The following is a 23815-nucleotide window of genomic DNA, read 5'->3' as shown; positions in this document are numbered from 1 at the left end:
GTGTGACCTTATGGAAATCTTTAGCCTTCGTGGTCGAGAAGTTAGGTCCGTCCGTTGATCGCTGGAGGAGGTGACTGGTTCAAATCCAGCCATAACGTTGGATGAATCTAATGAGCTAGTCTTCATTCTGACGAGGATTTATAAGCCTTTCATTGTATTGAGCACACAAGCTTGTATGTATATTGATAAACAAACCATAAGCCGTCCTTTGCTGTGAGCATACGAGTCTGCATGTGCATATGTAGCAATAAACAAGCAAACCGTCATCGTAAAAAAATTCAAAAATGATGATTAATAAGACGTATAAAAATTTCAAATGGGTAATGCAAACGAAATGTTTTGATTCAGCAAAGAAATGAGTTTATTGTAATACTAAATATTCGGCAAACAAACTTATTGAAGAGTTACGTCCATCGCTGAAGCCATGAATTTCTAAAAAAATGAACTTTCGGTCGATACCAAGGTAAACAACTTTTCGATAATTTAATAATTAAAAATATATTTAAAACTCATAATCTAATTATCTATTATGATTAATTTTAAAAAAATGCACTGATTAATTTTAGAAAATGCATAGTTTAATTCTGGAAAATGCACTTCTTTTGAGAAAAAGCTTAGCTAAAAATCCATTCAATGTAATAGAATTTAGTAAATAATTTATGGATAATTTTATTATTCTTCATACATAGCAGATAAACTACCGTCTCAGGCTCTCTTAACTGAAACTAAAGATATAATTATCAAGATTACAATGTATTTTGATAAATATTTAATTTAATAGAAATGCAGTATTTAAAATAAACATGTTGTTAATTTACGTCGCACTAGAGCTGCACAGTGGGCTATTGGCGACGGTCTGGGAAGCATCCCGGAGGATGATACGAAGACATGCCATTGCAGTTTTGATCCTCTGCGGAGAGGATGGCACCCCCGCTTCGGTAGCCCGACGACCTGCGCGCGAAGTCGAGCACATTACGGTAGCACAGTTTAACGAGGACCAATACCGCACACCCTCGGTCCCTACGCAGACTGATCCAAGTGGTCACACTGACCGCAGCCAGTGATGCTTGACTTCGGTGATCTGCTGGGAACCGTGTCTTAACGATCAGTCCACTGCGGGTCAAATAAACATGTAAAAAGCAATTTTGGGTTGAATACTTAAATACAGAACAGTAACGGCTTTAAGAAGCATAGCTGGTAAAATCCTAGTATACGTTACACGCTTGGCGAGATTTTGAAAAATATCACCAATACCAAAATGACGCTTGTTGCCAACGCCGAAATGACATTTTTAAGATAGTCGCTAAGAATTGACGTAGGCAAAAATATAGAAAATGGTTACTTGAAAATGAAAAATATTCCAAAATCTATCCCCTTCCCCCAATACATATATATATGAGTCGCTCAGAAGCCAATGCGGTTAAGTCCAAAACACAACCATTGAGAAAATTAATGTTTTTTGATACATTAGTTTTTAAAATTCCTGGTTTATTAATTTAATTAGAAAAGTGTATAAACTCTTTTTTCGAGGTGTAAACTCTGCAAAAAAACAAGATATGTACAGGATGTGTAAATAAAAACGTAAGTATTTATTGAAATAATGACAGCATCTTCAAAATTTTAGGACTTATACCTTTTGGCAGTTGAAAAAGATAGGAAATTTATGTCTTCTAGTATAAACGAATTTCGATTTTTCTCAATCATCACTAGATACAGTGACTAATAGAAAATAAACTGTTGGATTATTTCAAAAATTGTTTTTTACTTCAAAACTAAAGTGGCACTTTTCTTTGTTTTAGGAAATGAAAAAAAAATTATAAAAAAAAAAAATACCACATTTTAAAAAAATACTACGAAAAATACCATATTTTTATTTTTTGGTGAAAAAATACTACCGTAGTATTAAAAATACTACGTCTGGCAACCCTGGTTACTATGAATTTCTTGTTTTTCAGTGTTACCAACAAATATCGAAAGAAGAAGAAGAATTTAATTTTTATTTCAAAGTTTATGTAAAAAAATATTGATAAAAGGTGGACTTATTCTCAATGGCTTCTGAAATTATTATATAATATATTCAGAAGCTATTAAAAAAATTGCTGTCTAACCTAGAAAAAAGTAACCAACGAGTAAATCCTTTAATAACTAAGAAGATTATTATTTATTTCATCAAAATTTCCAAAAATCAGAAAATATCAAAAAATGGACTTAACCGCATTGGCTTCGGAGCGGCTCATATATCATTGTGCACGCAAACATACCAGGAAGAAGCAAAAAAAGAACTTATTCCCAAGTCCAAAAAAATTTCGTATTTAAATATTCAGACATTTTCATGCCCATGAATCACGCTCAAGAAATTACAAATCTCAAGCTCTACCTTAAAATCACACCACGAATTGCAAATTCAAAATAGCTAAAACGCAAGAATCCGCCGACCAATAAACAAAAGGTAATAAACAACCAATTACAGATTGCAAAATTTATTGCCCTCCCTAGTATCGCCATTCTTTTCTAGAGATTAAATTCTTTAATACTTTCGGAAAAAGCAACTATTCTGTTCCTAGAGTGGGAGTAGAGTTGTTTTTTTTTTTTTTCACTGGTAAAAACTTTAAAGCGTGTTAAACCATAAAATCGTTTGAATTTATTGCGACTTCAATATGATACAATTTAAAACTATATAGTCATATATTTTAAGTTAATTACACAATGGTTCAACTTAAACGAAAACATGGTTCAATTAAACAACTTATGAAGGTTACAGCAAATTTGCACGGTATTATGGTTCAACGTTGAACTGATTTTTCTAAGAATAAGGAGCTAAGAATTTTACATGTTTCTGAATTTAGCTATGGTTATTCCCTGGCATTATGGTTGATGAAATAAAACTTTTTATTCTATTTGTAAACAATGTAATTTTATATTTGAAGTCAGCGTAACGTTCAAAACTATAACTGATAGAAAAAAGAACTTTTTATATTTGAAATTAACGTAACAGACAAGACTTTTGCTGATAGAAAAAAAAACTTTTTATATTTGAAATTAACGTAACAGACAAAACTATTGCTGATAGAAAAAAAATTCTACGTTTGAAATTAACGTAACAGACAAAACTATTATTGCTGATAGAAAAAAAAAACTTTTGATATTTGAAATCAGCGTAATATGCAAAACTAGGAAAAAAGCTTTTTATATTTGAAATTAGCATAGCATAAAAAATTTCAGATGATGGAAAAAAAACTTTTTATATCTGAAATTAACATAACATACAAAAAACTATAGCTGATAGAAGAACATTTTAGATTAAAATCAGTATAACACATATTTTAGAAGTGTAACGTACACGCGTAACCAAAAATTAAACTTTGAAGTCTTGTGTAATTTAAGTTCATGTTCTTATAGATTAAATAAAGCAACAAACACAATTTGATTAAAACTATCATTTCGCCACGTTTCTTACATTAAAAGCTTTAATACATTCATTCAGCGAGTGATTCTATGTGGTTGAAATTCTAAATTGCTAGCTTTTCGCGAAAAATTGCCCGGAAGGAAAAGGCTACTACAACAATTGCAAAACTTAGAATCCTACATAAAACTAAAATGTTTAAACACATACAACAAAGATAATTTGTTCTTTGAACAAATCAATGGCAAGATCAAATATTTATTTCTTTGTATCCTGCAATTGCGGATATTGAATATAGACCTCTTACTAATGCCTAAACAGTGCAAGTTACTTGATAAAAAGGGAAATAAAAATGACGGCATTTACAATTTCTGGTGTCATTAATCTTCAATGTGTGCACATATATGGTCATGCTTCTTATATTTCATATATTCTTATATTTCATGCAATTTTACAGGAGACGTATGAGTTAAATGTCCATCAAATTCATTATTTTATAATTTTAGGCTGTTGTGAAAACATTTTATTTAATAGAAATAAAACACTTTTATTTGATAAGTTTAACCGAATTATGTTATAAGTTAGCAACCGAATTTTAAAACACTATCTTTTGATGTAGATTCCTTCTGCACTAAATTGATTAATCGATTTGAAATTTGCTTTAAGTTATCGGAATACAAACATTAAAAGTTCCTTGTGAAGATTACAATTTTAGAACTGATATAAAGCTTTAATTTTCTGCATTCCAATAAAAATATGTATATCAAAAATGTAAAAGAAAATGTAAAAAGAAATTTAAAAAAATGTAAAAAAAAAAATTTAGCAAAAAGACAATTTTGTCTTTTTAAAATATATTTAAATACTGACTTGAAACAAAAGATAGGACGATTTGGGATAAACCAATGTTATTTGTATACCTCGATAATATTTTAGAAAGTATTCTCGTGATTAATTATGAATATCATGTCTTATAATAAATATAGAATGTTCGGTAATTATAGATAAGGATAATATCGTGATCATTATCGACAACGGTAAATATCAAGCCGATAATGTCCTGAAAATTATCAATAACAATTAGTTACAATTTGGATTTTAAAAAATAATTTTTTTTTTTCGTTCGTTCTTGTTTCATTAAAAGTAGCGAACTTCCGACTCCGCACTTTCGAACTTCCGACAAATTTACGCGCGATTACTTTTTTTAGTTTTTCTTTTTTTGTATTCTTTTTCCTTATTTGTTATCTTCTATAGTGAAACTCTTTTTAACACAGTTTTTTTTTAACCGATTTGTAACTAGCGTGACGGGGTATTGGAATGATTTATTATTCTCAAAGGAAAAAAAAGTGGTAGTGCAAGTATTTCCTTTTTTTGAATTTTTATTATTTTTGTAGTTGAAAAAAAAAACACAATAGTTTTGATGATCTTAAAATATTAATAATATAAAGATTTATATTTGGATCTGAAGTGTAAGATACCATGCCTTTGTAAAGTTAAAGTGTAACAGTAGGAACTATTCATTTATTCGCGTACAGTGCGCCAAGAAAGAAAAGATAGAAAACGGACCACTCTGAATAACTTTTGATCTAATGATCCGATCTTCAGGTTCTAGGACTCAATCTTAATGGTTAAAGTTGGTAACCTGAAATATGCTAATTAATTAGTGCAAACAATATTTTAAGTTATGAAATCAGACACAAAATGTACTTTCTCTAAATAAACATACCTTTTTTTCAACGGATTCAGATTTCTACCCCCAAAATATAGGGGGTAGCCGCAATCTGAGAAATGTGGTCTGAATAGTTTGGTCACCTTAATGTTAATTTTACTCTTTGCGTATTGCACCATATCTAGAGAATTTTTAAAGTGAACTGCAAAATTTTTGCACACAATTAGAAAATTCCCTTATCCAGAGATAATTCATGCAAAAAAAAAATAATTTTAGTAGCTATTTATTATTTTTTTATATCATTTCATTTAATAATAGTCGAAAAATTTTTGAATCGTGAGGTATTAATTTTTTAAATCATTTCAAAGTATATAATTTTACATTGCAAAGTACAAAATTTGAGCAAAATCGATTGAATAATTCCCCAGAAATCGAATTTTAAATATACGACTTTTTTAAAATTCGATTTCTCTGGAACTATTCGATCGATTTCGTTCAAATGTTGCATTTTGTGATGTGAAATTACATACTGGAAGATGATGTAAAAAATTTTATACCTTACACTTCAAACTTGTATCGACTATTATTAAAATAATAATATTTATTAAAATTTAATTTTTACTTGGATAATTGTGTATATTGGTAATTGCGTTTTTCATAATTGTTTTTCAAAAATTCGTTTAAAAAATATTCCAGATATGGTGAAATACGCAAAAAGTAAAATTAGCATTAAGGGCTCCAAACTTCGGATCGCTCTCCTGACCAAACTATGGGGACCATATTTCCGCAGCTACCCTTGATATTTTGGGAGTCAGAAATCCGAATCCGTTGAAAAAAAGGTATGTTTATTCAGAGAAAGTACATTTTTGTGTCTGATTTTGTAACTTGAAATATCGTCCCATTAATTATTTAGCATATTTGAAGTCACCCTCACGAACCATTAAGATTGAATCCAAGAATGTGAAGATCCGATCATTAGATCAAAAATTGTTCAGGATGGTCCGTTTTTTTATTTTATTTATTTTTGGCACACTGTACATTCTACGTCATCACATTATAAAAAAATCAGATATTAATGTGTCAAATGAAAGTAACTTTTAAAAGAATTTAGATGAATTTTCCTTTTTAAAAATCGCCATGCATTTTTATTATTTTCCGCAAAGATGCATGGAAATTAAGCTTTTTATTTTTCGATGAAAACTGCTATATTATTTTAAAATTTTAATGCACACATTTTAACACTAAATATTAAGAATGGCATTATATTTTGTTAACCATTCGAATACACTAAGAAAAAATGTATGGTTGCAGAATATGGTAACATTTAAACGTGTTTCTGACTTTTTTCGAACAGAAAAAATCTCGGTAACTTTTATCGATTTTGTAATGATTTTGATTAAATTAACTATAAAATATGGTTTTATAATGTGTGATAAAATTTCGTAAATGTGGTAAAATTTTTTACTTTTATCATGATACCTTAGTGCATGGCATGATACCAATTATTCGATTAAATTTACCTTTCGTTTTTGAATTTTTTCCTAAAAGTAGGGTCATGCAATTAATTTGTAAAAATACTAACTCTCACTCAAAATTTCTGAAAAACGTGCGTTAAAAAAATAAAATAAAAAGAATGTGTTTTCTTTAACAGCAAGAAAAAAAGCTTTACATTTTTAAATCATATTTTTATTTATTTTATTGTGTATTTAAGGTTACTTAAGTTAATATAAACAGCGCAATACACAAATCTATTAAAGAAGTAACATTCTATCAAAGTTAAGGTTTCGAGTATCAAGAACTTAGAAAAAATCTTTTAATTCAAGTATTTCTATAATGCGTTAACAATATGTTATCCGTTTTACAATATATTGTCAGAATATAATAACAAATCGCGCATATTTGAAAGAGAAACTAGCCAAAAAAAACATGCTACATTTTAGCATACAATTAATTTGCAAAAATACTAACTCTCGCTCAAAATTTCTAAAAAACGTGCATTCAGAAATAAAAAGTAATAATGTAATTTTATTAACAGCAAGAAAAAAAGCTTTACATTTTTAAATCATATTTTTATTTATTTTATTGTGTGCTTAAGATCACCTAAGTTAAAATAAACAGTGCAATACACCAATCTATTAAAGAAACAGCATTGTTTCAAAATTTAAATTTCGAGTATCAAGAATGTCCGTTTTACAATACATTGTCAGAATATCATAACAAATAGCTCATATTTGAGAGAAAAACTATCTAAAAAAATACAAATTAAATACATTGTCCGAATATATCATAACAAACCGCGCATATTTGAGAGAAAAATTAGACTATTTTTACCTCACTGAGTATTTTACCTCACTCACATAATTGAGAGAAAAACTAACTAAAAAAACAACAAATTAAATACATTGTCCAAATATATCATAACAAATCACCCATATTTGAGAAAAAAAATTAGCCTATTTTTACCTCACTCTCATAATTGAGAGAAAAACTAACTAAAAAAACAACAAATTAAGTACATTGTCCGAATATATCATAACAAGTCGCGCATATTTGAGAGAAAAATTAGCCTATTTTTACCTCACTGAGTATTTTACCTCACTAACATAATTGAGAGTAAAACTAGCTTAAAAAACTGCAAATTAAATGCATTGTCCGAATATATCATAACAAATCGCGCATATTTGAGAGAAAAATTAGCCTATTTTTACCTCACTCACATAATTAAGAGGAATACTAACTAAAAAAACAACAAATTAAATACATTGTCCTAATATATCAATACAAATCGCACATATTTGGGAGAAAAACTAGCCTATTTTTATCTCACTTATCGTTTAATAATAATAATAAATACAATCCCCCCAAGTAAAACTCTAGAAACGCAATCTAGATGAACTCAAAAATTATCAAACAAAGTAAATACAACGGGAAAAAAACAACTAAAAAGATAAACATTACTTATTCCCAGAGTCACTGAAAAAATAAACGAGAAATCTCATAATTCGCAAACTAACGAAGAAAATAAAAAACGCGTAAATCGAAAAACGAAACCACATTGCGCGCTCTTGAAGGGAACAAGTAAATGAGCAAATAATATAATTCGTCAGATTGAGAGGTTAAATTCTATTGGATGAAGTTGACACTCCTGCTTGAGAGCAATGGAAGGGGTTGCGTAAGCCCGTAGAATAAAAAGCTTCGATCCGACTTTTTTAGAGTGGAACAAGAGAAAAGATCAACAATCATGGAGAACGCTTTCCTTATGAACGGTAGTGATAATACCACTATGGGACCGTCGAAAATAGTAATACAACCTCTTCTTAAAACAGTCCATGATATTTTATTGGTTGTTTTATTGGTTGCTGTGATGTTCGCTATGGGGTGCCATATTACTTGGGAAGACGTAAGTCAATAATACAATTATTATTTTTGTTAATTAATGATTTGTTTGTATAATGATAATTCAATTAGTTTGTCATGTAAATCAAATTAGTCTTTTGTGTTTTAATTTCTAGAATATGATGTTTCTAGAAAATGTTTTTAATTATTTCGTTTAATATTTTGAAAATGATAAAATTTATTTAAATTGGTAATATTTTTTTAAAAATTAAAAAGAGCTGAGTTTATTTAAAAATGCTTAGAGCAATTTTATTAATCATGCTTAAATTCATTATGATTTTTAAATTGAGCAATCATTTTCAAATTGTGTTGACGAGTGTTTTTTATTCTTATAACACTTTCAAACAATGCACACATTTTTACCTGCGAACAAAATTGCTCAATATTTTCATAATTTTTTATTTTATTATTCATTTCCTAAATAAGAAGTGTTAACAAAAATGATTAGTGGTATACTTAAACTTAAATACTTTAAAGCATTAAGGTAAGACAGTAACGAGGGCATCTAGGTCAACATTAAAAAATATATAATTTTTATCGCTTTTAATCAAAGTTTGTTTCAATGAGTTTAAGAACCACAAGAAAAAAAAATTTTATGTAAGAAAAACTGCACAAACTATTATCTTTTTTAAATTCTTTTCACTTTCATTCATAATTACAACGAATCCCTATAAAATATAAGCAATTGTATGAAAAAAATAAATTATTCCGGTTTAGTAGAATCGCTAAAGATTTTAACAGTGGTATTTAATACAATCTTCTACTATAAAAGCATTAAAGGAGCAATATTATCAACAATTGTTTTTTCTTTTTAAGTTTAAACGTTAAATGTTACTACTTCAAAGTAAATATTTTCATTTTGTGGTCAACTTTATTAGACTTGAACGTAGGGAAGATGTGCATTTATAAAAATCCTAATCCCCTTTTAAACATATTTTTAAGTAAAGGTATGTAGAAAATTCTTTATGTTAAAAAATTTATAACTTCTAATTATATTATTTATTACTTAGACGAAGAATTTTTATTGAATATATTATTCAGAATTTTTTACATTATTTTGTATTAATTTAGGTGAAAATAAGTGAAAAATATCATATTTAGCATTTTAATAACGTATGGCTATGAAATACTGCATGAAACACTGGTGTCTTTTTCTGCGTTAAGGGTAATCTGTTCCAAACGTGACTCACTTCCAAACAATATTTTTTTTTTCAATTTTAACTTATTTGCAGTTATTTAGTTCTGTGAAAAACAGTTATTCGTCAATGAAATTTTGTTAACACATAAAATCAATTATTGATAAATTTTCGGATATGAATTTAAAAAAAATTCAAACTATTTTTCTTGGATTTTATATTTTAGTACAAATATAATTTTATAATCTGACAGATTTTTTTAATAACTATTAGATTATTCTTTATACTTAACAAATACCAAAACATATTTTGCTTGAAATTAGAGCGCCAGAAATAGATAAAAGAGACATCGGTGTCTCAGCTGCGTTAAAGGATTAAGCAATCTTAAGTTTTCTTCAATATGAAGAATTCTTAAATATTTGTGACCGACAATCAGTGACCAAATTGTGACAGAAAAATTTGGAAATCAGTTTATTCGTCATAAAATATTTCTTATTTGCTTTTATTTAGATCTATGAAAAAGTTATTCGTTATTGAAATTTCTTTAATTTACGAAATCAATTATTGATAAATTTTCGGATATGAATAAAAAAAATTCAAACTATTTTTCTTTAAATTTAATTTTTTAGTACAAATATATTCTATAATCTAACAGATTTTTTTAGTAATTATTAGACTGTTTTTTTATACTTAAAAAATATATGCTTGATAACTGATACCTGAATACCTGTTTTTCATACTTAATAATTAATAACAATTATAAAAAAATCATCAGTTAAATAATGAAAAATAATTTAATGAATAATAATTAAAGCGTCAGAAAAAAAATAGATAAAAGGGACATCGAATTCTTATTTTTAAACGAAAACTTTATTTTTAAAGTTATTTGGATATCAGTTTATTCTTCATAAAATATTTCGCTCCAGTTAAATATTTAACCGTCAAAAAAATTAATTACATGTTAACAATAATAATAATGGATATAATATTTTAGTGTCCTCAGTGGTCAAACGGATGTTCACTTTGGCTAGATGCCTCATGTCTCGCCTCCCCCAGTACCACACTTAATTACTTTGAGTCAGATTGTTTATTGTGTCTCAGTTGGATGTTAACTTTCCTGCATCAGTCTGATGATTTTTTTTTTTTTTTTTTTTTTTTTTTTTGTCTGAGTTGGAAGTTAGCTTTCCTGCATCCTTCTGATGTTACCAAGCATTCTTCAGTATTTTAGCACCTCGATTTTCCCTTCTTTTACCAGTGACACGAATTTTCACATTTTCAATACACAAGTAATTTTTTGTAGAAATGACAGCTTGTCTTTTGTATAATTTTTTTCTGCATCACGCTTACTTAGTTGATAGTTGAGTGTGTCCCAGTTGAAAGTTAACTTTGCTGCATCAGTTTGATGTTTGCCGAACATTCTGAAATATTTTAGCTTCTCTATTTTTTTTCTTCCTTAACCGGCCACACGAATTTTCATATTTTCAACACATAAATAAATTTCTTTAGAAATGACAGCTTGTGTTTTTTATAATTTTTTTCTGCATCACTCTTACTTAATTATTTCGAGTAGGATAGTTGAGTGTGTCCCAATTGGAAGTCATCTTTCCTGCATCAGTTTGATGTTTGCCGAACATTCTGAAATATTTTAGCATCTATATTTTTCCTTCATTAACCTGCCACACGAATTTTCACATCTTCAATACATAAATAAATTTCTGTAGAAATTTCAGCTTGTGTTTTTTGTAATTTCTTTCTTCAGGAATGATTGTTATTTGAACAAATAATAATATAGAAAGGAAATTTTAAAAAATTTGTAAATAAAATTTTTTAATTATGTTTTGCAACTTATGTAGTATAATATGTTGAAAATTTAACGCAAAACGTTAAGTAAACTTTATTTTAAATGAAATATAGTTTACATTTATGTGTAAAACATATATAATCAATTAATTGAAAAAGCCTTGTTTGGAGTTGGAAGTTGACTTTCCTGTATGATTTTGATGTTGGCCGAACATTCTAAATATTTTAGCATCACGATTTTCCTTTTTTTTACAAGTCCCACGAACTTTTGAATTTTCAATACATAAGCAAATTTCTGTAGAAATTATAGCCCGTGTTTCTTTTCTTTATTATTGTTATTTAAGTGAATTAAAATAAAATTAAAAATAAAATTTTTAAAGCATGTTACTCAATTTTCTTAACTAAACTTTGTAACTAATGAAGCATAGTATATCGAAAATATTAAGAAAATGTTTTTAAGTGAAGTTTATTTTGTATGAAATATAGTTCAGATTTATGTGTAGAAAAAAACAATTTATTTAACTATTTTGTTGGCATTGTGTCAGAGTTGGAAGTTAGCTTTTCGTTATTTTTCTGATGCTAATTGAACATTCCTTAATATTTTAGCATCTCGATTTTCCCTTCTTTTACCAGACACACAAATTTTTACATTTTCAATACACAAGTAAATTTTTGTAGAAATGACAGATTTTGTTTTTGTTATTTTTTTCTCCATCACAATTACTTAATTATTTCGAGCTGGATAGTTCATTGTGTCCCAGTTAGAAGTTAACTTTCCTGCATCGGTCTGATGTTGGTCGAACATTCTATATTTTATCATCTCGATTTTCCCTTCCTCGACCGGTTACATGAATTTTCACATTTTCAATACATAAATGAATTTCTGTAAAAATAGCATCTTGTGTTTTCGAGTTTTTTATAATTTTTTTCTTTAGAAATTATTGTTAATTGAACGAATCATAATAAAATTAAAAATGAAATTTTAAGAAACATGTTAATCAATTTTTTAAATTAAACTTTGCTACTAATGTAGTATAGTATATCAAAAATTTGAAGCAAAATTTTAAATAAAATATAGTTTAGATTTATGCGTAAAGCATACATAATTAATTAATTAAAAAAACCTTGTATGTGTGCATAGTTTCTGAGTTGAAGTTGGCTGCATCATTTTAATGTTGGCCGACATTTTTCTATATTTTAGCAGCTCGATTTTCCCTTCTTTTACCAGTTACACGAATTTTCAATAAATAAATAAATTTCTGTGTAAACTACATCTTGTTTTTATATTTTTTTAGAAAATATTGTTATTTGTACGAATCATAGTAAAACAAAAAAATTAAATTTTAAAAACATGTTAATCAATTTTTAAAGTTAAATTTTGTAACTAGTGTAGCCGATTCGGAAAATTACCATACTGTATGGTAATACCATTTCTCTCACAAAAAAAATTCATTATTCTGGCTAGTAAAACTAAACTTTACGGTATTTAAACTCTATGTTTGATCATTTTTGCGTTCATGTGCTAACGGTTGACCGGAAATTCCGATTGATTGATTTATTTATTAACATTTTATTTATTTTTTAAATATTGGGTTTTATATCGATGCATTTTATCAATTTTTTATGCATTCAAAAAAAAACTTTCTCTTTGGGTACTTTTTTTTAATTTTAAATCGATTTCCGAAATATTATTAAGTCTCCCAATTATTCTGCTCCGAAAATACTAACTGCCATAGTTTTTTATTAATATTTAATTCTAATCTAAATAAAAAAAAATTTAAAGTCATCATGTAGGTATAGATATAAATTTGAAATAAATATTCTAATAATTAAAAACCCATTATACTCTTTGTAAATATAATAGGCATCTCTAGATAAGGCGATGTCCCCTTTCACCACACTTTTCCCCTCTCTATTTTGTGTATTTTTTAATTATACTATGCAATAGCAATATATACAAATGAAAAATTGAATGGAATCTGTTGAATATTTCTTAAGAAATGACAGTTTAAATATATTTTTCCAGTTTTAATACTCAGAAACTATTTGTCTGATTGTATGACTTAAAATTACCTAGTTAAAGTTTATGCAAAAATTTTTATAGCTTCTAAGGTAAAAATTCGAAATTCAATTAAATTAAAATTTAAGTATTTAAATTTTACTTAAAATAATTAATTGGAATAGTTAATTTTCTAATAACCTCCATACTTTGAGATACAAAAATCTGAATTCCTAAAAAAATTACATTTTTGTAACTGATATCGTAGCTTAAAGCATCACCAGTACTAATTCACTAACTTTTTTAAAATCTACCTTTCGAATCAATAAGATTACAACCTAGTACGGGAAAATCTAATTATTAGATTTTAAGTTATTTAGGTGTTTCTTTTTATATTTTGCGCACTGTAAACTCTCAAAAAATAATTATATCAACGTTGAGCCATCTTAAAGGTACCTTGAACCCTAAAATTGTGTAAATTTGATAAACCTAAAAAAGAAGTAAAATTCAATTACGTTTTCATTAAAGTTGATCCATAATAACGCTTAATCAAGTCTAAGATGGTTTTAATTGTATAATAATATTGTCTAACTTGGCCTCTTATTTTAGTTGCTTGCTGCAACTAAAATAACTAAAATAATATGTTGAACCATAATTTGAATATTATGGTTCAACACTTTAAAAAGTTTTAAAAGTGTACATAAAGCAAATAAAATCTGAAAGCTCTTAGTTTTAATTATTTTTTTGCTATTTAAATGTTGGGAAAATTTAACGATGTCTTGTGCCATTTTATACTGTAGATGAAGATTTGCACAATTAGGAAAATTTTCTATTATGTTTGTTGAAGTCAAGCTCAAATACGTATTTTCGCCTTTAAATATTTAAACACCATTTATTTTTAAACAAAATTATTTACATTATTATAGTTCAGTTAAAACAATTATCAAAATGAATAGTTAATCAGCATAACAGCTTAAATTGCAGCAGAATTGATGCTACCATATTTTACACGAATAATTAGCTACTGTTTCGAGTTAATCAGAACGTGCAACCTTCTATTCCAATTACAGAAAAGTAACTTAATATTAAAAGAGAAAATTAAATTAGGCCTTGGCGGATTGCTATAAATTCCAACATCGCTCATTTGACTTAAACTAGGGAATAGTTAAGGAAATTCTCCTGATATAGTATAAAAAGTTGGTACTAATTTCAAGGGATTACTTTTCACCAACTTATTTGTGCATTTATTATCTATTGTATTCAAATCTTTTACATTTTTCACAATGTTTAATGTATACTTAGGTCAATAATGATTAGTATTGTTGTATATTGGTGTTGTTTGGGAAATTCTTCTCTCCGATATAATTTGAAAAATTCTCTCATTTATAGTTAGGAAATTTCTCCTCCCCGATCTAGTTAGAAAAATTATTTTCTCGGGTATAATTTATAAAAAATTCTCGTCTCTCGTATATTTCAAAAATTTAGACAGAGAAGTTCAAGAGATACAGAAGAAATCCTTTTCCCCAACTTAATTGTGTTTTGATTATATGTTATATTAAAATCATTTCAATTTTGTATTGCGTTCTATGTATACATAGAACAATATGATAATGAACAAGTAGAAAAAGTTTCTTTCCTGTATAGTTAGAAAAATTTTCCTCTCGTGTATAATTTGAAACATTCTCCTGTCTCGTATATTTTAAAAATTTTGACAGCGAAACTCAAGGAATACAGAAGAAACTTTTTCACTAACTTAACTGTGTTTTGATTATATGTTATATTCAAATCATTTCAATTTTGTAATGCGTTAATTGTAAACGTAGAATAAAATGATAATAAACATGTAGAAAATTTTTCTCTCTGATGTAGTGAGGAAAATTTTCCTCTCATGTATAATATGAAAAATTCTCCTCTCGTTTATAATTCGAAAATTCTCTTTCTTGTGCACAATTTGGAAAATTGACCTCTCTCGTATATTTTAAAATTTTAAGCAGCGGAATTTGAGGGAAGCCGAATAGAACCTTTTCGCCAACTTTATTGTGTTTTGATTGTAAGTTTTATTCAAATCATTTAAATTTTGTGTTAAGTCAAATGAACCTATAGATCAATATGATAATGAACACGTAGAATTTTTTTTCTCCGATATAAGTTATGTAAATTCTCTTTTCGTGTATAATGTGGAAAATTCTCCTCTCTTGTATAATTTGGAAAATTATCCTCTTGTGTATAATTTAAAAAATTCTCCCTATATATTTTTAAAATTTAGGCAACGAAATTCAGGGGATACAGAAGAAAACTTTTTCACCAACTTAATTGTGTTTTGATAGTAAGTTATATTCAAATCATTTAAATTTTGTGCTACGTTTAATGCATACATAGAACAATATGAAAATGAACACGTAGAAACTTTTTCTCTCTGATATAAGTTCGGAAAATTCTTTTCTCGTTTATAATTTAGAAAATTCTCTTCTCTCGCATATTTTCAAAAATTTAGCAGCGAAATTCTTGGGATACAGAAGAAAACTTTTTCACCAACTTAATTGTGTTTTGATTACACAGGCCTGCGATGAAAAAAATACAAGGGGTCTGATAGCTGAACTTAATGTATTTTTTGGAGCTGAAATGGAAAATAATAATGAAAAATGTCCATCACGTCACGTTTTTTAGAAAAATTCAATTTTAATGGAATTTTTTTGAACATTTACCATAAAAAAAATTTCATTTTTGAATTTCTTCCCTTTTTGATAGACCAGCATTCTACTTTGGTCATATCTACAAAAGTACCCCTCTATCACTACTTCCTGTCACCGTCCCTCTCTCTCTACCAATAGCGTCTTAAGAATCCTTATCTAGGTCCGCTGACCTCTCAGAAACACTATTAAGCGTTATAGGGAGTAATTTTAAAGTTTGCTTTTTTCTGTGCGTTTCGTGAAACATGGCTTTGAGTTCAAGACATTGTGAACATTTCCCAGATGACTTTTGTTATACATGCGGCGAATATAGTCTAGTTAAAAATCGCATGAGGAGCATTACAGACTATGTAAGACAACTTTATCTCGCATATTTTGACATGAAACTCGGAGATCAGGACAAATCTTGGGCACCTCATAAAGTTTGTGTGCAGTGTCGCAAATGATCTACTCTTATGTCCTCAAGGAAAGAAGACTGCTTTACGATTTGGAATTCCTATGACGTGGAGAGAGCCCCAAAACCACTTTGATGATTGTTAGTTTTGTTCCTGCCATGTTCGTGGGAGCATTACAGGCTATGTATAACCGAATATATCAAAGTATAACCGGGTATAACAGAAAAAATCAAAGACTAATATCTAAACCTGGCTCTCGTCCTGAACAAAATAAAATATATCGACCACAGTTGGACCATTTGCAGTGATTTGAAAGTTATCTCCATGCTTCTTGGTTAACAAGGGGGATTTATAAAATACCCATGTTTCATTTGTGAGTGGGACAGCCGTGACAAGACTTAACATTGGGTCAAAAAATAATTGCCGAAAAGACAAAATCTTGACCCAGGCACCAAGAACGTTATTCGAAACAGCTTAGTTGATCTGAAAAAGTATTGTTACTTCCGCTACATATAAAATTAGGTGCAATGAAGCAGTCTGTCAAGGCTGTTCCAAAAGATGGCAATTGTTTTAAATACCTGTGCAAAAAGTTTCCAGGTTTATCCCAAGCTAAGTTGTAAGAAGGAATATTTGTTGGTCCAGCTATCCGCAAACTCATGAAGGATAAAGAATTTGAGACTAGAATGACAACAACGGAAAAAGAAGCTTGGGTTGTTTCAAAGATGTCGTCAGTAAATTTCTGTATAACTGCAAGGATACTGACTTTAAAGCAATCGTAATGAAAATACTGGACAAATTTAAAACTTTGGGTTTCTCGATGAGGGTCAAAATGATTCCCTCAGATGTGGATTTTTTCCCTGAAAATGTAGGAGCAGTTAGCGAAGAACAAGGGGAAAGGTTCCATCAAGATATCAGAGATATTTAGCATAAATATCAAGGAAGATGGGACAAGAACATGTTCTTTGACTACTGTTGGATGATAGCTCGGGATAAACCTGAGATTAAGCATGAAAAAAGATCATCAAAAATAAGTTTCAGAGGAAAACGAGTATATACTTAAATAGAAACATTTCTCTTTTGTTTTTTGCTTGTTTTGTTTGTTTTGTTTTTTGTTTCAAACTTTCATATACACATACACAATATTTGTTATTCTTGGTTAATCGTCAATTTTGCGTAAGTTATCTCAATAAAAAGAAATTAAAATGGTATGTTGGTGATTTTCTTCTTGAAACTGATGTAAAAAGTTTGAACACAAAGAACTTATTGCTTTTCTCTTGACCAGAGGTGACTTCTGCTATCTGGTAACAGTATTTTTTATTCATTTTAACCTATAAAAAATCAGTTGATAGCTCAAAAATCAATTTTCTTTCACAATATTAAATTTTACATAGATCAAAATGAATGAAGAGAACAGTTACCGGATAGTACATGCAAAATTATTTGAGAGAATTCCTTTCCAAATAGGATTTTACTAAAAACATTAATATCGATTTTATAAAAAATCCTGATGTGATTGGGGAAAATGAAGGTCATTTTCAAAATCAGCACATCAAATAACATATAAATCAACAATAACTTCTCTTGTATTTTTCAAAAAGTTTAATTTCGCAGGCTTGTGTTATAGATTATATTCAAATCATTTTTTTTATGTTGCGTTTAATGTATACGTAAAACAGTAATCATTATTATAACTGTACACAACTGTGAACATAAAGCTAAAATTACAGGGAGTGGTGTTATTTAATTTTATATTTTAAAATAAAATAAGCTGTGTGCAAACAATAGTCTGCTAAAAAAATACCGCTAGTCTTTCAAAGAAAGAGGCAACTATCATTAATTTAGAAGTTTATTGTGCAATTTGGTTTCACAAATAAAAAAAAACGAGTCTGGTGTAATTGAAAATTAATCGAGCTTCTATGAAAAGAGTATATTTGCGTAAGTATAAATACTACTTTCGCAATTATTTTTGAAAGCTATGATTTGATGATATTAAGCTCTTTGTTTTGATGCTCATTTTTCAAGAGTTAAAAAAAATCTTTAAAAGATTCATTATTAGAATTTTTATTATTTACTAATGCTACTATTTTTTATGAAATCGTTGTTATTTTTCACCAATAATGTAATATGTCATTTACGTTCTGAAGTTAATATTTTTGTTTAATAAATACATGATGATAAATACTCCAAACTATTATGAAATATTACACTAAGAAAAAAAATATGATCAAACTGCCAGAATATGGTAAAATTTACAGTATTTATGGGTCTATGGGAGCACCAAAAAGCACTGTAAATTTTACCGAAGCGATTTGGTAATAATTTATGATAAAATTAACAGTAAAGTTTGGTTTTATTACCATGCTGTTTGGTAGTAAATGTGGTAGTTTTATCATGATACCTTAGAGCATGAAACCATTTATTTGTTAAAAAGTAATTTTTCAGTTTTTTTTTTTTTTTTTTTTTTTTTTTTACTAAATGCGTGGAGTAACAGGTACTATAATTCTGAAAATCAGAATTTCATATAAACCGTTACCATACTCATGAATTATGAAATACCATATAATTTGGTTTTGTTACCAAAGTTGGGGATTTTTTTTTTATCAGAAATCTCATTATCATACAAATACGGGGATTTTACCAGAATTTTTTTCTCCGTGTATACTATTTAATTTAGAGCTGTTTTTTAAAAGTAGAAATTGCTACAGGCATTTCTTTTTCAACGTATACAATGAAGCAATTGTAATTTAAAGCGTGTACAGATAACATTCGATATCAATGTACACTAACATTTGTATGTACACTAATATTTCAATGCACACTAACAAATTCATAATAGTTAACATTAATTAGTATTTAAATTTGCTTTTAATTAACATATATCATTTTTCACTAAATTAGTTGAAAACTTATATAATAAATACACGATAATAATTATTTAAAAATATTATGCAATAGGTTTTTGGTTTTTGTGAATTAGAATTGCCATTCGAAATTTGAAAATACTTTTAAAATTTTAGAAAACATTTTTAATGACTTAAATAGTTGAATCAATTGTTATTCAATACATGTACTGATAACATTCGATTTTAATATGCACTAACATTTGTTTTTAATTCATACTAGTTAGCATTAATCAGTATTTAAATTTGCTTGCTTTTAAAAAATATTAGTTATTTTTCACATAAATAGTTAATAGTTTATTTAATAAATATATGGTGATAATTATTTAAAAATATTACGAAATACTATTTTGATTGTTATGAATTAGAATTGTTTTCTAAAACTGGAAAACGATTTAAAAATTTTATGAAACATTTTTAACTAGTTGAAACAATTGTTATTTAAAACATATATTTATGTCTTTTTCATTTATGAAAATGCTGACATAAATCTTAATACTCAATTGTTATGACAATTTTTAAAATTGATGCATCGTGTAACAATTTTTTTACGCGTAAAATGTCTCCAAAACATGACATTTTAAATTGTGTTTTGATTTAAAGAGTAATAAATATTCATCAATAAAATAAACTTCTATAATAAACATGATACATCACCATTAAATATACAAATTGTTATCTTAATTAAAAGGATTCACACTAATGCATAATGGCTATTAATTGCAGCAATCAGTAAAAATTTAGCAATTTTTGTTGTTTCGCAAAAATACAATTTCCATCAAAATAAAATAAATAATAGACATACGAGAATAAATTGAATAGAACTGAGTGTAGAATATAATTGATTATTCATTCTTTGGGTGATTGATGAAAATATTTCAAAGGGAAAAAATCATAAATCTACTTCGGTCATAGCAAACAACAGATTGAAAAAATTCAATTTCTTTTTAAATTTAAAATCATTTTAATATTTTATACTATTTTTAAAATATTTACGTTTTTTTAAAGTAATTATGAAAATTAAAAACTGAAGTTAAAAATTCATTTTTCGAAATTTTAAATTGCATTTTTTTTAAATAAATACGCTCCTGTTTTAACCAGCAATAGGTTGAATCTATTCAAAATTAAAATAATTAGAAAAAATTTCTAATAATTCAAAGTTTTTAACTACATCGCATGCGTCTTTAGAAAGGATTTTAATGATCTGGTTCTTATTTTTACACTTTCGTATAGATAGATATTTTTGCACTTATTATTATTTTTTTTAAATGGCAGAATCCGAAAGCAGCATAATCGGTCACATAGTTTCTGAAAAATAAAATTATAAAAAAGTCAAATTTTTAAATTTTTTATTCCTTAGTAGAAATTTTGCTGCAATTTTGAATTTTCTTCAAATTCAGTATCCGATACCGTGTTCCTAAGTCTCGGTTGTGGTCCCAAGATTCCAGCGGTTTTTAACGGCCCATTCTACTGTTTGGTATTTTCTTAAATGAAACGAAATGTTTATTTAACTTTTTTTAAATTCAGGTAGCAAATTTTAAAAGAAATAAAGGCATGTATTATAATTGGACCAACTACAGCCAAAAAACAACAAAAAATAAATAAAAATTTCTAAAATAGAGAGAGAGTCGTTAAATGCCGCTGAATTGTAAATTAGCGTCCCAGCTATTTATTCTCTTTACCCGTTGCCAGGTACTCGGATCCAGCCAATTTCACCGGTACTGATTGACGGGCAACACTCAATTTATACTCGATAAAATCACAGTTAAAACTATGCAAAGTGAAAAGCTATAATTTATTACTTGTTCCATTATTTTCAAAAGTGGAATAAGTCCTCTTTAATTTTTCTTATCATCAAGATTTTCTTAAGATAGTATTAGAAGGAATTAAAAATACTGCCAAAGGTTTATTAATTTGAGTAATGTTTTTAACACTATTATTTGTTTAAACATCAAAATGCAACAATAATTGTTAAATCGTAAGGAAAAAAAAAGACTTTTAGCTCCAAATGGACTTATTCCACTTTCAAAAATAGGGGCGCAATTATTAAATTTTTACACTGCAATTTTCTTAGAAAATTTGGGTCAAATTCCCCGACAAAGAGCTTTTGAAGTCCACTGCAAACTATTCTGACGATGCCATTCTAAAACAAACTGAAAAGTTTAATCAGTTTTCTTCGTTAAAGAAGAGTGGAGATGTTCTTTCCTCACAAAAGATTCTTTCCTCACGCTACGCAAGTAATTTTTTTGGTATTAGAATATTATATTGCTACAAAGTAATTTTGTTTAAATAAATAAAAATTATTAACCGAATATGTAAGTGGACACCTTAATTAACATTTCAGAAAAAAAGATTAGTTTAGTTAATTAACTAGCATTGTTTTTAACAAATGAAGCTGAAATGGCGTCTTGGGGACAATTGTAACAATAAGTAAAGGGACGATTGTAACAGCTGAAAATAAATAATCTTATGCTTACAAACCATTACTTAACTCTTTAAGAACCACCAATAGTTTCCTATATCATTTATATTATGTTGCATGTGCATTATTTTATTTGTCACCTTTCACAGCATAAATTAAAATTTTTAACCCCTTAAAGTTAAAAGTTTAACCCTTTAGGTCTTTGCTCATTATTATTTTTACTCCTAAAATATCACTACTATTTTGATCAATAAAAAAATATATCACAACTATGATAATATGTATAATTAACTATGTTTTAGTTGAATTTATGAACTGTTACAATTGACCCCGTAAGTGGGGACAATTGTAACAAGTGCACGACTGTCGAAAATTGTTAATTACTAATATAATAACATTTAAAATAAGGTATTTATTTTTTTTCTAGTAGAGAATAGTCTACTTTACTCGTCTGTCAATTAATACTGATAATATATTGGATTTTTTGTTAGTTAAAAATAGTTAAGTAAAAAATGTTACAATTGACCCCACTTTCCCCTACTTATGAGAAAAAGTTTTGAGTTGGACTCAATCCAAAAGACAAGGAAACTCCTGGGTCAAGTATTGGGAGGAATTTGCCCTCGTGGAAGACTTCTTGATGGAATTCACCAGCATTTGGAGCATGGAGAGGAAAACCCCGAAAACCAACCATGGTTAGCCGATTGCAAGGGGACTCTCACCCATGATCCGTCTACGACTAAGAATATTTTACGTCAGCACTGTGGCTGGTGCTAGCCGAGTGCGGAATTCGTATTAACCTGCCTTTGGTGCGATTCAAACCTGGTTAACCTCATTGGAAGGCGAATGCTCTATTCCCTGAACCACCACTGCCCGATTAGTAATTAGCATAGTTAAGCTTATCCCTTCGAACAATCAAGCTAAGGAGTTGAACAAAGGTAGTCTTAAACTCAAAATTAGATCGGCTGTTCAACGACGGTTATAAAATCTTTAATCCTGAATTTGCTTTACTTTCAGGATTGCTTTAAAAAATACAACGATACTAAGTTTGACTTTGAGAAGGGCAAATTCGCTTTATGAATCGTCTGCTTAAAATGTTTGTAGTTATTGGATAGTTTAAAAAAAATAAATCATAATAGTTAAAGTCTCATTTATTCTATATACTGTTCCTTCTATTAAAATACTTGAAATATATTCTACTCTTATCAGAAGTCACAATAATAAATGCTATTGCAGCTACTTGTATGACGTTAGTCATTCTATATTCGAAAAGTTTTCTCAAATCTATTACGTTGATTGTATCTTGCAAAATACATACTTACTTTGATTGTATCTTGTAAAATAATAGTTAGATGGAAAATAACATGATTTAAATATTGCTTTTAATAAATGCTGTAATATCCGGTTGATAATAAATCCAGTTTTTACCGGCTACTTACCGGTACCACAAATTTTAAAAACAGGTAAATCTCTTACAGGGAACATAATTTCTAGATTACTTCTCATAATTTAAAGATCATAAATCTGGTTAAAAATTACCTTTATTCAGAGAAAGTACGTTTTTGTTTCTGAATTTATAATTTAAAATATCGTCTGCACTTAGTAATTAGAATAGTTATGCTTAGCTTCTCGAACAATTAACATTGCATTTCAAAACGGAAAAATTTGATCATTAGTGTAAAAGTTATTAAGGAGTTTCGTTTTTATGACTCGCTCTTTTCAATAATTTATCTAAATTCTTATGAAAATCAAAAGTGTTCCCAGAGATATCAAAATAAGCAACAATAAATAGTTTAAAACAAATTGAATATGAATATGCTTGGAAGCAAATTAGATCATTAGTATAAATCATACGTTTTAACAAGTAGGTAATTAAGTTGTAGGGTTCTTACTAATTTGTATGATTTATGTGTGTCTTAACTAGCATAAATTATGCGTTTCTTCGTAGTCAGGACGATTATCTTCGAATTTAACGATCAAAATAGGAAATTGTTTTATTCCAGTGGTCGGA

General features: G+C 27.9%; 1 protein-coding gene across 2 annotated transcripts in view; it reads left to right on the top strand.

Annotated features, from left to right (window-relative positions):
- The first annotated feature begins 307 nt into the window (after positions 1-307).
- The window catches only part of LOC107452673 (ileal sodium/bile acid cotransporter), an 82245-nt gene continuing 58737 nt past the window's right edge, over positions 308-23815 (top strand). The window contains exon 1 of one of the 2 annotated variants that reach the window (XM_043040012.3): positions 308-463. Coding sequence is in view for 1 of the 2 variants with exons in the window: in XM_016069226.4 (XP_015924712.1) it covers positions 8311-8469 (159 nt within the window). In the remaining variant the exon portion in view is untranslated. Of the gene's footprint in view, positions 464-8179; positions 8470-23815 lie in introns of those variants that run through there. The other variant, XM_016069226.4, reaches the window with a different exon arrangement.

Source organism: Parasteatoda tepidariorum, chromosome 12 (genome assembly GCF_982258835.1).
Source record: "Parasteatoda tepidariorum strain Cologne lab strain chromosome 12, Ptep-v5.0, whole genome shotgun sequence".
Taxonomy (NCBI): Eukaryota; Metazoa; Arthropoda; class Arachnida; order Araneae; family Theridiidae; genus Parasteatoda; species Parasteatoda tepidariorum.
Note: the sequence above shows the minus strand (reverse complement) of the source record. Positions and strands in the feature narration are given on the sequence as shown.